The 14,175-nt window shown below is 37.9% G+C and overlaps 1 protein-coding gene across 1 annotated transcript; it reads right to left on the bottom strand.

Annotated features, from left to right (window-relative positions):
• Positions 1-528: 528 nt before the first annotated feature.
• LOC127851418 (uncharacterized) lies at positions 529-3,979 on the bottom strand. Its single transcript, XM_052385200.1, has 4 exons — positions 3,770-3,979; positions 1,759-1,895; positions 1,034-1,229; positions 529-667 (listed from the first exon to the last, which is right to left on the bottom strand). The coding sequence occupies exons 1-4, from the start codon at positions 3,807-3,809 to the stop codon at positions 597-599; spliced, it is 444 nt and encodes a 147-aa protein (XP_052241160.1). The 5' UTR covers positions 3,810-3,979; the 3' UTR covers positions 529-596.
• Positions 3,980-14,175: the final 10,196 nt, after the last annotated feature.

The following is a 14,175-nucleotide window of genomic DNA, read 5'->3' as shown; positions in this document are numbered from 1 at the left end:
TATTTAGAGAGTTATGGCCCTTTGAAATTTTTAAGTTGCTAAACCATCCATCGTATTATTTTGTCCAAAGGTATGCCCCTCAAAACGTTTCCTTTTATCTGAATATTTAGTGCAATATTGTGACAAAAAAACTTTGGGGAGCATCACCCGTCTCCGACGGTTTCTTGTTCTTTGTCATGTCTTAATGATGATGCTCTGAATATTTAACAATATGCTCTTTATGCCTCTACAGCTTCTTACTTAAGACGTGACACAGTGAAACTCCAAAAACGCATTTTAGGAGGGGTTTACTCCGGTCGGGGTTTTAAAACCTCAATTTTATCACATAATTTATCACAAAACATACACTTGTAAATACAAATTAACCTTATGCGATCGTATTTCAAATAAAAAATCAGTTACATATAATAATGATTCGATTTATTACCATTTACGTATTAAGCATATACCTGAAAGTCGAGCATTACTATAATAACATTTAAACCCAGAGATCATGATTATCATGTTGTTATTTGTATTGTTAACGGGTATTAATGTAATAATTTATAACATATTTGAGACTATATTTTTATTACAGCATTGAAAGATACAACATATTAAATGTCCATCAAATGTATACCATATTCTTCCACCGCAGCTGGTAGACAAACGTCGAATGATTCTAGTCCTTCAATATAAAATCGACTAATTAAAAACGCATACTATTTAACATCAGTCACCCATTGCATGAATATATAATTTGCTTAAAGATTTCATAATACACGATCGTCTAATGGCTCATGTGAAAAACTCAACTTTAAATACACGGTTTGTTGCAGTACATGTCAAGCAGTTTCAAAAATTGCTTCTTTATCATCACCGGTGAGTATTTTGGAAGAAACGAGTGACACGACACGACATATGAAGGCCGCATTGCAAGGTAAGTTTCATGAGTAGAATTTTCATTAAAACAATCGATTAGAAACGTAAATCTACTATGATCATTAATGGACCTTCCTTTAAATCTATATGTATGGTTAAACAGACAGACTACCCGCATTTTCCCCGTCCCCCATGGTTGACATAGGCTGTCGAACAAGGAGATACTGTTTTACGTCAAGCAGACTGTTGGACCCTAGGCTGGCGTACACCCAATCAGTAGCCACCACTGGTATTCCAAGCTGCAAACCTCTCTGGCTCTTGTACGAGCGATCGGCATGCTTGGCGTCGCTACAGACAATGTGCGAGCACTGCGAAAGAAGAAAATATATTCCAACAGAAATAAAACTCGAACTGCGCCGGTTGAGTTAAGTCGTATGGTCATCACTCGGTCATTTAATTATAAATGTTTTTTGGCTCTTATATAAGTCATATGAACGTAATCGCTACACATTTTAAGTGAGTATTAGAATACATATAACGCTGATTGTTTAAATCGCGTTACGGCAGTGGTTGAAGCCGGAGCGAATATCTAACAGAAACGTAGGAATGTATTCATCTATGTGCGTAAATGCATGCTATTGCATTGTAAATGCATTGGATGTCTTGTATTTTGTTAAATCGATGACATTGTGTTGCAAACTTCTTTAAATATTTACCTACTGATTTGTAACTCCATATGTGACAAAATGAGATAAGCAGACACTAAATTCAATGAAAATTAAACGTTTTTGCTTTGCCGATATACTTACATACATGTAGTATCTTCTAATTCAGTATATTTATATTTATAATTTAAATGCACATTGAATACAAATACAAATGAAATGTTTTTAATACCTTCTTTGAAGGTAGGTACGAAACCACACCGCCTAGTGATGTAATTCTGCCGATAAGCTGCAACTTGACCTTGGTCTTAAAACATACGTCGAGGTCGAACACTATCTGACAGCCTGCAAACAGCGCCATGATGTGACCTGCACAACAGAAATCAGAGTAATGTCGGTAATTCACACGTCGTTGGTAAAGCAGCTAATATCGACAACGGTGTAAAATCGAATGTATATTATATACTCATACGTTCTCTCTCTCTGTGTTCATAATTTGTACAATATTCAGCTGCTTTAACGTGTTCAACCATATCTTCACCTTACTTATCATGCCCATATTTTAATCAGCATAATGCTTATTTTTTACTTACGTATGCAAACACGCCGATAATGCGGATACTTTGATAATGGATGGAACTTCGATAACAGATAACAACAAAAGCCACGCGCGAGAAGTGAGTTCTCCAGCTTTTTCACATTTATTTTCTGTTCAGTTAGTTTTTGGACACGGAACATTGTTTGGCCGATTAGTGGTATAGCAGTTCGTATTGCGAAAAAAGAAATTCTCGGAAAAACGGTTGATTTTATGAAAAAAGACGATAAAATTCCATCGAAAATCGGCATGAAGAGGATAATACGTATATATTTCAACTAAATAAAAATACTTAGAAGTAAATCAAGAACGTGTTCGATATGCGAATTACAAGATCAATATGTCTATTAATGTTACAGCCAGCATCTGAAATGTGTAGTTCTGTTACATATTTAAGGAATTTTCAAATTTTACAGAGTTGGATGCCGCATTTTCATGGAAACTTCTTTAGCCGATCATCTCAATTACAATGGCACTTCTGTTCCCGATACCCGACACTTTTTAACAGATATAATACACAATTTTGAGTGAACCACAAATGCAAAATTCGCTGTTGAATATTGTTATAGAAAGCATGTAATAATGAACAATTTTTGGACAGACTTAAATTAAAAACGAATCACCGAAACGTTGCTTAATTTTTCTTATCTCTTTGAAATATGAGCATGGTTTTGTTTTCTCATGGCATATTCAATTAAGACACGACATCTCGGGGATTAAAATCTGACCATTATAGCGTGAAGTTTCCATTTATTTTTCTTAAATCGATTGTAACGCTAAAGCTTATATACACTCCTGTCCGGCTGTCGACGTCTACTTCTTTTGTTCTACGCCGGTACTCTCGCCGGTCAACAACATATCAGAGTGCAATATTTGTTAAAAGTCTCCATTTTCCGACGTGTCCGTTATCAAAGTGTCTACAATATCATGCATGCCACTTTTTAAAACAGGCTCTGTCTGCGTTCATTTTTCATCGAACATTAACACAATTTCAGTATTTTAAGCACATGAATTAATCTACATGTTAAAATAGCAAACATCTTGGTAAGAATAGTAACACTATAAATAAACGCATTTCAAGTAGAAGATAAAACTCGCATATCAGAGTGCCCAATTTGTTGAGAGTCGCCGTTATCCGAAGTGCCCTTTACCGGGTATGGAAGTGTCTACAAAATCATGCATACCTCGTATAAAGATGTTCATATTACACTGAGTACTATCAAAATTTCAGTATTGAAGCACAGTAATTACTCTACATTCTGGAATAGCAAACACTGAATTGCAATATTTTAAGTATGTTTATTTTGTTGAAATAGGTACTGATCATCCAGTTCATGCTATTTTCCAAAGAAATTTTCTCATAATTTGCACACACAAAAACACTTATCAGTCTTCCTTGAAATTCTTCCTTCATAATACAAATGGACATGCCATTTGTCAACTACACCATGTACCGTGTCTCAAAAACTAATATTAAGAACATTGTATGAGGAACTTGTATTTCGCGCGTGGCTTCAGTTTTTCTGTTATCGAAGTGCCATCCGTTATCCAAGTATCCGCATTACCAGCGTAACAAATGTCGGTATGTTTTAAGTTAAATATTGACGTTCATCAGAGGCATTAATAATCATACGGATATGTACAGTACCTTTGTCATTTACACTTCTCGTATCCGATACATATACCATTTATTCCTTTTCTCACAACTATATTATGCAATTCGCTGTGTTGTTCCTTATAACGCTTTGTGTTATACTTTGGGTTAAAAACAGGTCTATTACTGATAAAAAATGTTAAATCGCACGAAAGTTACCAAATGCGCATTCAAAAGCGCATATTTCAGCTCTTATTGTGCGTTATATTTAAAGGGGCCTTTTCACAGATTTTGGCATTTTTTAACTTATTCATTAAATGCTTTATATTGATAAATGTAAACATTGGATCGTAAAAGATCCAGTAAAAAATCAAGAATAAAATTAAAAAAAGGAAAAGAACATTGCCAGGAGCAGGTTTCGAACCAGTGACCCCTGGAGTCCTGCCACAGTCCTGAAGTAAAAACGCACAAGCCTACTGAGCTATTTCGCCGAGTACATATACTTGTCGTATTTTATACCTTATAGAAGCAATCTTCGTAGTTTCACAAAATTTAACGACAAAAACAGAACTCTCCAAATTATTCAATCGTTTCGCGTTGCAACGCTTTATAATTTTTAGGTTTTAAAATCGTCAAAAGATGCATATAATGGCTATATTAGACCATGGTAAATGTTCAGTATTACTGTTTCCTCACAAATATCATAACTAAAACGATAATTTGCGAATCTGAAACAACTTTTTTCAATTTTGTCAATTTACCAAAGCGTGAAAAGATCCCTTTAAAACTCAGATAAGACTAAGATAAAGTTTCAAGTTAACTTCCCGGTATGTATATGTGTCTACCTGTGTAAATAATATGTAAGTATTTACGAAAAAAATATTAATTGCTCCCCTTTATGGTGGATTTTTGCCTGCTTATATCAATTTAATCCCATGTGAAATGTCTGTGCAAATCTTACACTGTAGTCAGAGACATTTAAAATTGTTGTCTTCGTTTCGGTCATAAATAGTGTCGGAGATCGTTTAAAAACAATGGCTCTCTGCTTTAAAACGCAAATAAACACTCGCCGAAAGAAGGTGCGTGAAGTTGGCTCGCCGTTCGACGTTCGACATTAGTTCAACATTCAAATTACCGAATGTCGAGCTGGCTCGGCATTCCAGCTCGACATTCAGTTCGGCATTCGCATATTGTGTTGTATGCTTATTTTCGAATGCCGAGCTGGCTCGGCATTCCAGCTCGGCATTCCAGCTCGACATTCAGTTCGGCATTCGCATACAGTGTTGAATGCTTATTTTCGAATGTCGAGCTGGCTCGGCATTCCAGCTCGACATTCAGTTCGACATTCGGATATAATGTTGTACATTTTTTTTAATGTCGAGCTGGCTCGGCATTCCAGCTCGACATTCAGTTCGACATTCGGATATAGTGTTGTACAATAATTTTTAAATGGCGAGCTGACCGATGGACGACCAACCGAAGACCGATGGACGACCGACGGACGGGAGAGTTATAACGGATGGACGACCGACAAAAAGATAAGGGACGACCGATGGAAAAGCTATTGACGACCGATGGACGGGAGAGGGATACCCAGTGGACGACCGACAGAAAGATAAGGGACGACCGATGGACGACCAACGGACGGACAAGGGCAGGTAATAGACGACCGATGGACGGCCATCGGTTGGACGATGGACGACCGATGGACGGCCGATGGACATCGATGGGAAACCGATGGACGACCGGTGGACGACCGATGGACGACCGATTGATGACCGACGGACGACCGATGGACGACCGATGCTCGACCGATGGTCGTCCCTGGTCCAACTGTTGGCCGTCCATCGGTCGTCCATTGTCTGCCCTTGTCCGTCGGTCGGTCGTCAATCTTTCGTCCCTTATCTTTCTCTCGGTTGTCCATCTGTTATTCCTCTCCCGTCCATCAATCGTCCATCGGTCCTCCATAGGTCGTCCATCGGTCGCCGATCGATCTTCATCCGTCGTCCATTGGTCGACCATCGGTCGTCCATCGGTCGTCCATCGGTCGTCCATCGGTCGTCCATCGGTCGTCCATCGGTCGTCCATCGGTCGTCCATCGGTCGTCCATTGGTCGTCCATCAGTCGTCCATCGGTCGTCCATCGGTCGTCCATCGGTCGTCCATCGGTCGTCCATCGGTCCTCCATCGGCCGTCCATCGGTCTTCCATCGGTCTTCCATCGGTCGTCCCTCGTCCAACTGTTGGCCGTCCATTGATCATCCAACGGCCGTCTTTCGGTCGTCCCTCGTACTACTGTTTGCCGTCCATCGGTCGTCCATTGTCATGCCCTTGTCCGTCCGTTGGTCGTCCATCGGTCGTCTCTTATCTTTCTGTCGGTCGTCCATCGGTTATCCCTCTTCCGTCCATCAGTCGTCCATCGGTCGTTCATCGGTTTTCCCTTTTCGTTCTGTCGGTCGTCCATCAGCAGCCCATCGGCCGTCCATCGGTCGTCCAACGGTCGTCGCTCGTTCAACTGTCGGTCGTCCATCGGTCGTCTATCGGCCGTCCATCGGTCGTCCCTCGTCCAACTGTTGGCCGTCCATCGGTCGTCCATTGTCTGCCCTAGTCCGTCCGTTTAGCATCCATCGGTCGTCCCTTATCTTTCTGTCGGTCGTCCATAGGTTATCCCTCTCCCGTCCATCGGTCGCCAATTGGTCGTCCATCGGTCGTCCCTTATCTTTCTGTCGGTCGTCCATCGGTTATTCCTCCCCCGTCCATCGGTCTTCGGTTGGTCGACCGGTCAGCTCGACATTTATAAATTCTTGTACAACACTTTATCCGAATGAACTGACTGTCTAGCTCTAATGCCGAGCCAGCTCGTCATTCAAATATTATTGTACAACACTATATCCGAATGTCGAACTGAATGTCGACCTGGAATGCCGAGCCAGCTCGTAATTCAAAAATTATTGTACAACACTATATCCGAATGTCGAACTGAATGTCGAGCTGGAATGCCGAGCCAGCTCGTCATTCAAAAATTATTGTACAACACTATTTCCGAATGTCGAACTGAATGTCGAGCTGGAATGCCGAGCCAGCTCGTCATTCAAAAATTATTGTACAACACTATATGCGAATGTCGAACTGAATGTCGAGCTGGAATGCCGAACCAGCTCGTCATTCAAAAAGTATTGTTCAACACTATCTCCGAATGTCGAACTGAATGTCGAGCTGGAATGCCGAGCCAGCTCGACATTCGAAAATAAGCATACAACACTATCTCCGAATGCCGAACTGAATGTCGAGCTGGAATGCCGAGCCAGCTCGTCATTCAAAAATTATTGTACAACACTATATCCGAATGTTGAACTGAATGTCGAGCTAGAATGCCGAGCCAGCTCGACATTCGAAAATAAGCATACAACACTATATGCGAATGCCGAACTGAATGTCGAGCTGGAATGCCGAGCAAGCTCGACATTCAAAAAAAATGTACAGCACTATATCCGAATGTCGAACTGAATGTCGAGCTGGAATGTCGAGCCAGCTCGACATTCAAAAAAATGTACAACAGTATATCCGAATGTCGAACTGAATGTCGAGCTGGAATGCCTAGCCAGCACGACATTCGAAAATAAGCATACAACACTATATGCGAATGCCCAACTGAATGTCGAGCTGGAATGACGAGCCAGCTCGACATTCGAAAAAAAAAGCATACAACACTGTATGCGAATGCCGAACTGAATGTCGAGCTGGAATGCCGAGCCAGCCCGACATTCAAAAATAAGCATATAACACTATATGCGAATGCCGAACTGAATGTCGAGCTGGAATGCCGAGCCAGCTCGACATTCGAAAATAAGCATACAACACTATATCCGAATGCCGAACTGAATGTCGAGCTGGAATGCCGAGCCAGCTCGACATTCGAAAATAAGCATACAACACTATATGCGAATGCCGAACTGAATGTCGAGCTGGAATGCCGAGCCAGCTCGTCATTCAAAAATTATTGTACAACACTATATCCGAATGTCGAACTGAATGTCGAGCCGGAATGCCGAGCCAGCTCGACATTCAAAAAAATGTACAACACTATATCCGAATGCCGAACTGAATGTCGAGCTGGAATGCCGAGCCAGCTCGACATTCGAAAATAAGCATACAACACTATTTGAGAATGCCGAACTGAATGTCGAGCTGGAATGCCGAGCCAGCTCGACATTCAAAAAAAATCGTACAACACTTTCTCCGAATGCCGAACTGAATGTCGAGCTGGAATGCCGAGCCAGCTCGTCATTCAAAAATTATTGTACAACACTATATCCAAATGTCGAACTGAATGTCGAGCTGGAATGCCGAGCCAGCTCGACTTTCAAACAAAAATTGTACAACACTATATACGAATGTCGAACTGAATGTCGAGCTGGAATGCCGAGCCAGCTCGACATTCGAAAATAAGCATACAACACTGTATGCGAATGCCGAACTGAATGTCGAGCTGGAATGCCGAGCCAGCTCGACATTCGAAAATATGCATGCAACACTATATGCGAATGCCGAACTGAATGTCGAGCTGGAATGCCGAGCCAGCTCGACATTCGAAAATAAGTATATAACACTATATGCGAGTGCCGAACTGAATGTCGAGCTGGAATGCCGAGCCAGCTCGACATTCGGTAATTTGAATGTTGAACTAATGTCGAACGTCGAACGGCGAGCCAACTTCACGCACCTGAAGAAAGAATCTATTAGTGTTACAACATGTGATATACCGGTATACACATCTATATAGGCATAGTTATTTGGCGGCGATATTTGATGTATTAGCATAGGCCCGTACTTGTATTTTTAAAACATTAAATCAATTACTGATATTATTATAGTCGCAACAGGATTGTTTTCCATCAAATTAATAATTAAGTATAATATTCCTGTATTATTTGTTTAAGCTTTGAACAAATTGAGAACAGAACAGTGGATTTTCGATGTGAGGAACAAAATTTGCAAACACTTTTTCAAGATGTAAAGCATGGGGTATTTATTGTTCAAAATAAGGTTACATTTACTAAATGAGCATTTTATTGTAGGCCTAAATCTTCTTATTAAAAATACAAACAACATAACATCTTAACTGAATATGCAATATTTAGATAGTATCGATTATTTGTCGTTTGATTGTATTGATTGTACCCCCTCACAATAAAGTTGCAAAGGATTATACTGGGTTAAGGGTGTTTGTATATCCGTCTGTTGTTGTCCGTTTTCGCAGGTCGGATAATCCTGTCCCGAACTTATTATTATCACTTAAAAAGATATCAAGTTGACATCTTAGATAGGTAAATCTAAAGAAAGGGGGTGTGCAGTGCCCAAGAATGAAAACGTTTCACTCCTTTATATTTAGGGGTAATTTCCTTTCCTACATTTGTACTTAAATTGTGCCACACGTATTTGATGGTACTCAGTAAAGAAGTATGCATGCATCGTTGCACCTATCACTTCGATGCTTTAACGTGAAGCGAAACGGCATAAGTTTAGCCGAAATAAAATACCGTTGGGGTGACACACAAACGCGATAGTTTAGATAGGGATTTTTGTCAATTAATCTGTTTTAAATATTTTGTTTAATGTATCTACACTGAAAATTGAAATATGTAAACAAAACACAACTAACTAAGTGTCACAGATCACTATTGACTAAATATTAATGTAAAAAAGTGTTGTTCTGTTTTTGAGTCGAATCATGGTTCCGGAGCGAGTCAAGTCGGGTATTTCGTTGTGAACACAAAATGATGAAAATCGTGGTGTATAAATACTATTTTAAGCACACATATTTTTATTCCATATCACGCCGTCTTAAATAACGATGTTCTCGTTAAATAATACACGTTTTAACTTTAAATGTTTTTAACCCAAACATCATGTTGCTATTTTCAAATCATTTAAAGGTATTTTTACATACCTGTTTGTTAATGCTTCTTTGGACGTGTTTTTACAACCCAATATGCCAATCCGGACGAAATCTATTCTATTTGTATCTACTTAAAGGCGTTTTACAATAAATGCCCTTTGTCAATCAACAATAGCGTTTGTTACTTTCTTCATGTCACATGAGTCCGTGCGGTCCATGCCCGTTTCATTACCACCTAGGACAATACATAAAGGACTATAACGGGAATAACACAAGACGCAGAGAGTTATAATTGAAAGGCGTTTATGATTTATCGTTGACTGATAACAATTATGTTAGTTGTAGTTACTTTGAGGACAGTTATGTTCCCAACATTGTTTGATATTGAAAACTTGGGCTATCTTTGAACGTGTAGCCTACATTATACTACTTTATACTATCTACTTTTTAAACTAAGGATATCGGACAATTTTATACAGAACGTCGGAAGCAGAATTGGTGATTCTAGAAGTGCATCATTTTATAACAGTATCTTTCAATTTGAGTGTCAGTTATATCTGTCTTGTGTTGATATCGAAAAATATAGAATTGCCATGAGTAAGCTAAGGTTGTCCTCCCATAGACTTAATATAGACACTGGTAGATGGAACAATACTGTGCGAGCTCGTAGAACTTGTCCCAAGTGTAACGTCTTAGAAGACGAATGTCATTTAATGTTCGAATGTGGAATTTAGTCTGAACTTAGGCGTAGATACATTCCATTATACTATTATCGCCACCCAAGCATGTTTAAAATTATTGATTTTATTACATTCAAAAATGTTAAAGCAATACAAAATCTGGCTGTTTTGTTTATAGAGCTTTTGAAATAAAAAGGAATTTTAATGAATACCATGATCAAAGGCGGTTGCTTAAGGTGAATATATTGCACATTATACTATTATCGCCAAGTGTTTAAAACTATTGATTTAATATGCAGTGTTTGTGTTACGTTTTAACGACATTTACTATGTTTACTATGTTTATATGTGTGTGATTAATTAATTAATCGGCTTGTGTTTTTAAAGATTGCATAAGACCAGAGCATCTTGTAGTCGGTTCGACCGACTTAGATATTATCGAGTTCGAATGTAGTCACTAACCCATATGCGTACAATTATTTAAATTTAGTTTATTGTTTTACATAGTAGTTAAGAACATCGTTGTATTAAATAATATGCAGTGTGTATGTTACGTTTTGACGACATTGACTATGTTGATACGATTATAATACTGCTCATGGGTCTTTTTGACCTAACGCATTGTAGATATGTGTTAGATCGGATTTGAATAAAAAGTTCTTCTTCTTCTTCTTCTTCTTCTTCTTCTTCTTCTTCTTCTTCTTCTTCTTCTTCTTCTTCTTCTTCTTCTTCTTCTTCTTCTTCTTCTTCTTCTTCTTCTTCTTCTTCTATATTCCGTATCCCCATGATACTGGCCAGACCTAAATTGTGGTCAGCTCGTCACGCCTTACCCTTAAACTAGGAATAGCTAACTCGTTGATCAACTATCCGCAACGGAGAACATACCCAAACGATAAATACCCAAATAGATCGGTTTTCAATGCTGAGTATCGTGAAAATTTCTTATTCTTTGATTTATTACATCCCCATCTTCACGTGATTTTTAACTATCTGAGAATCAAATATGCAATAGCACATAAATTAGCATTTTATTTTTTTATTTTACTGTTGCATAAACAGATAATATTTTTAACCAATTGGACAACAATTTTTTACCAGTCGGGTCAAGTCTTTTCGTATTAACTACATCTTGGGTTCCGTTTTAATCTCGTCGACATATCTGGCGACGTAGATCCTTAATAAATCCCTAACGCAAACTCATGCAATCAGATGTATACACCTGTGACGAAAACACATAGGACACTAAAATGTGAGGCATACATCTACAAGCTACATGTTAAATGTGCCAAAATCTCTTCCTCGTGATTTCTTCCTGCTGACAAATTCCGAAAAGGTTTTTGTTCTGCAAAGAATTCAGTTGATCGGTATGAATACATTAAGAAGAGTGTGCTAGTAACCATGTATCAATCATTTATTTTATGAAATGTATGCTATTGTCCGTTAGCATAGAATTTAATAAGTGAAAATAATACCAACCAATAGAAAAACATTCAAGAACGGGCATTTAAAAAATGTATAACGACGATCAGTGTTCATATTTATTTGCATATCCTTGCCCAATGTAATCACTTCTCAGATAATTTTAGTCAAACATATACACGCTGGGAATGCGGAAACTTTGATAACAGATGGCACTTCGATACCAGATAACAACAAAAGCCACGCGCGAGAGGTAAGTTCATCAGTTTTGTTTAAAGTAATATCATAAAGATTAGTTTTTTAGACAAGGCGCATGGTCGAGTTTATAAATGGTGTATCATTTACTATTGTAAAGATAAACATCACGGAAGAATGGTAAATTTGCCCCCCCCCCCAAAAAAAAAAAGAAAATTCGGTCGAAAAACAGCATAAACTGGATGAACAGTAAACATTTCAACACAATAAAACTGCTTAAAATATTGCAAGAAATTGTTTGATATTCCAGCATGTAGAGTAATCACTGTGCTTAAAATACAGAAATTTTGATAGCATTCAGTGAAATATAAACAAAGATAGAGCATGTTTTAATAGGTGGTAATCATGAAGTTGCGGGTACTTTGATTCCCGATATAGGGCACTTCGAATAACAGAGACTTTCAACAAATTGGGCACTCTGATAACCGAGTTTTATGTTCTACCTGAAATGCATTTATGTATATTATGGCTATTCTTACCAAACATTTTGAAGTACGAATCAAGTTGCATTGTCAGGCCCGACACATTGGGAATCTATGAATAACGTAATTACATACACATGTAAACAAAGATCTATTAATAGATAAATAATATATTAATAGATCTTTGATGTAAAATATAACCTTTGGCGTTTTTCGTTTTCAAAAATCTTAATACTATTAATTTATATAATTAACATTATCAGTGCAAATTTTAAATAAGATTCAAATGCTTATTTCTGAAGTAATATATTTCAAGTGGCGACCGAAAATAATTGTCTAAATAATAAAGTTGTTTTCAAGTGGTAAATTTAGATTAAGAGAATTGAAAATACAACGGATCATGTGGATCAACACGACTGTGTTCAATTGAACTTATAGCAGGACTATAGATAAGGGGAGCAAGGGGTCTTAAAGCGACTAATACACCTCATAAAATCCTTTGTCATAGGTGCTTATTAGAATCGCATCATGAAGACGATACTAATGCGTAGCCACAAAATTTAAAAGGGATTGGAAAACTCCCTTTATATTGAGCTTTAATTATCATATCCCAAAGGGATACGAACATGTTTCGGTAATTCGTTTTTACTTGACGTCAGTCCATACATTTTTATTTATTTCCTGCTTACTATAGAAGTATTCCACAGCGAATTCTGCATTTCTGATTCACTAAATATAGTGTGTTATATCTGGTAAAAAGTGTCGATTTATCTGGAATCGAAGAGTCATTGTCTTTGAGATGATCGGTAAAAGAAGTGTCCATAAAAATTTGGCATCCGACACTTAAAACATTTGAATTTCCTCAAATACGATTTTCAACAAAAAATTAACATGTTGTAACATTAATGGACAAATTGATCTTTCATTTCGATTAGTTGGCACGTTCTTGATTTATTTCCAAGTATTTTTATTTTGTTGAAATACGTACTGATCATCGAATTCATGACGATTATCGATGAAATTGTTTCTCTTTTTCTACAATCCACTGTTTTTTTCACGACTTTCTTGCTCCGCAATACGAATTACTATACCATTAATCGACCAAACAATGTTACGTGTCTGAAAACCAAATGAACAGAACATAAATGCAAAAAGCTGAAGAACTCAACTCTCGCGCGTGGCTTTTGTTGTTATCTGGTATCGAAGAGCAATCTGTTATCAAAGTACCCGCAAAAAGCGACGTGATATATGACGTCGCTTTTTGAACCCCTTGACAAACGTTATGGAAGTCTGTCAGATGAAGTGCTAGTCAGCAACATTTAGAAAAATCTTCTTTATCGGTATATGACGATTTATTGGTTTCTACAACTAATAATGCAATTATTTAGGAATTTCAATTGGTTTGATAGTAACAAAACTAAATCGTTGGTTTTAAAGACTTTCAAGACCGTTTGGAATAAATGATAATCCATAAATGCAATATGTGACGAGACAGGGGGTGTTAAGCAATTAAAACATAATAATCAAGCAGCAACACCAACCATACGACATGCGTGAATACAAATCTAATTGTGTGAACATCAAGCAGTGTATGTTTCCATCTCTCATCGGAATCGGAGGAACAACACATTGTCTCGCTGCCGCTTCAAGAAGAAATATTTCAAACAAGTTAATCAAGAAAATACCAAATAAGGGCTAGTGGTGTATTAACAATGGTTCCACTACATTTCGGAGCTTTACTATTTATGATATTTATTCAGATATGGAATATGTTTACTGCGACTTTG

The sequence above is a fragment of the Dreissena polymorpha genome, chromosome 11 (genome assembly GCF_020536995.1).
Source record: "Dreissena polymorpha isolate Duluth1 chromosome 11, UMN_Dpol_1.0, whole genome shotgun sequence".
Taxonomy (NCBI): Eukaryota; Metazoa; Mollusca; class Bivalvia; order Myida; family Dreissenidae; genus Dreissena; species Dreissena polymorpha.
This window is presented reverse-complemented; position numbering and strand designations above follow the sequence as displayed.

Bases quoted from the DNA above. Each gene is read 5' to 3' on its own strand.
- LOC127851418 (XM_052385200.1), bottom strand. From the start codon at position 3,809: ATGGTATATGTATCGGATACGAGAAGTGTAAATGACAAAG. The intron at 1,896-3,769 runs GTACTGTACATA...TCTGTTGTGCAG, and splicing joins GAGAAGTGTAAATGACAAAG to GTCACATCATGGCGCTGTTT. The intron at 1,230-1,758 runs GTATTAAAAACA...CTTCTTTCGCAG, and splicing joins CGTACCTACCTTCAAAGAAG to TGCTCGCACATTGTCTGTAG.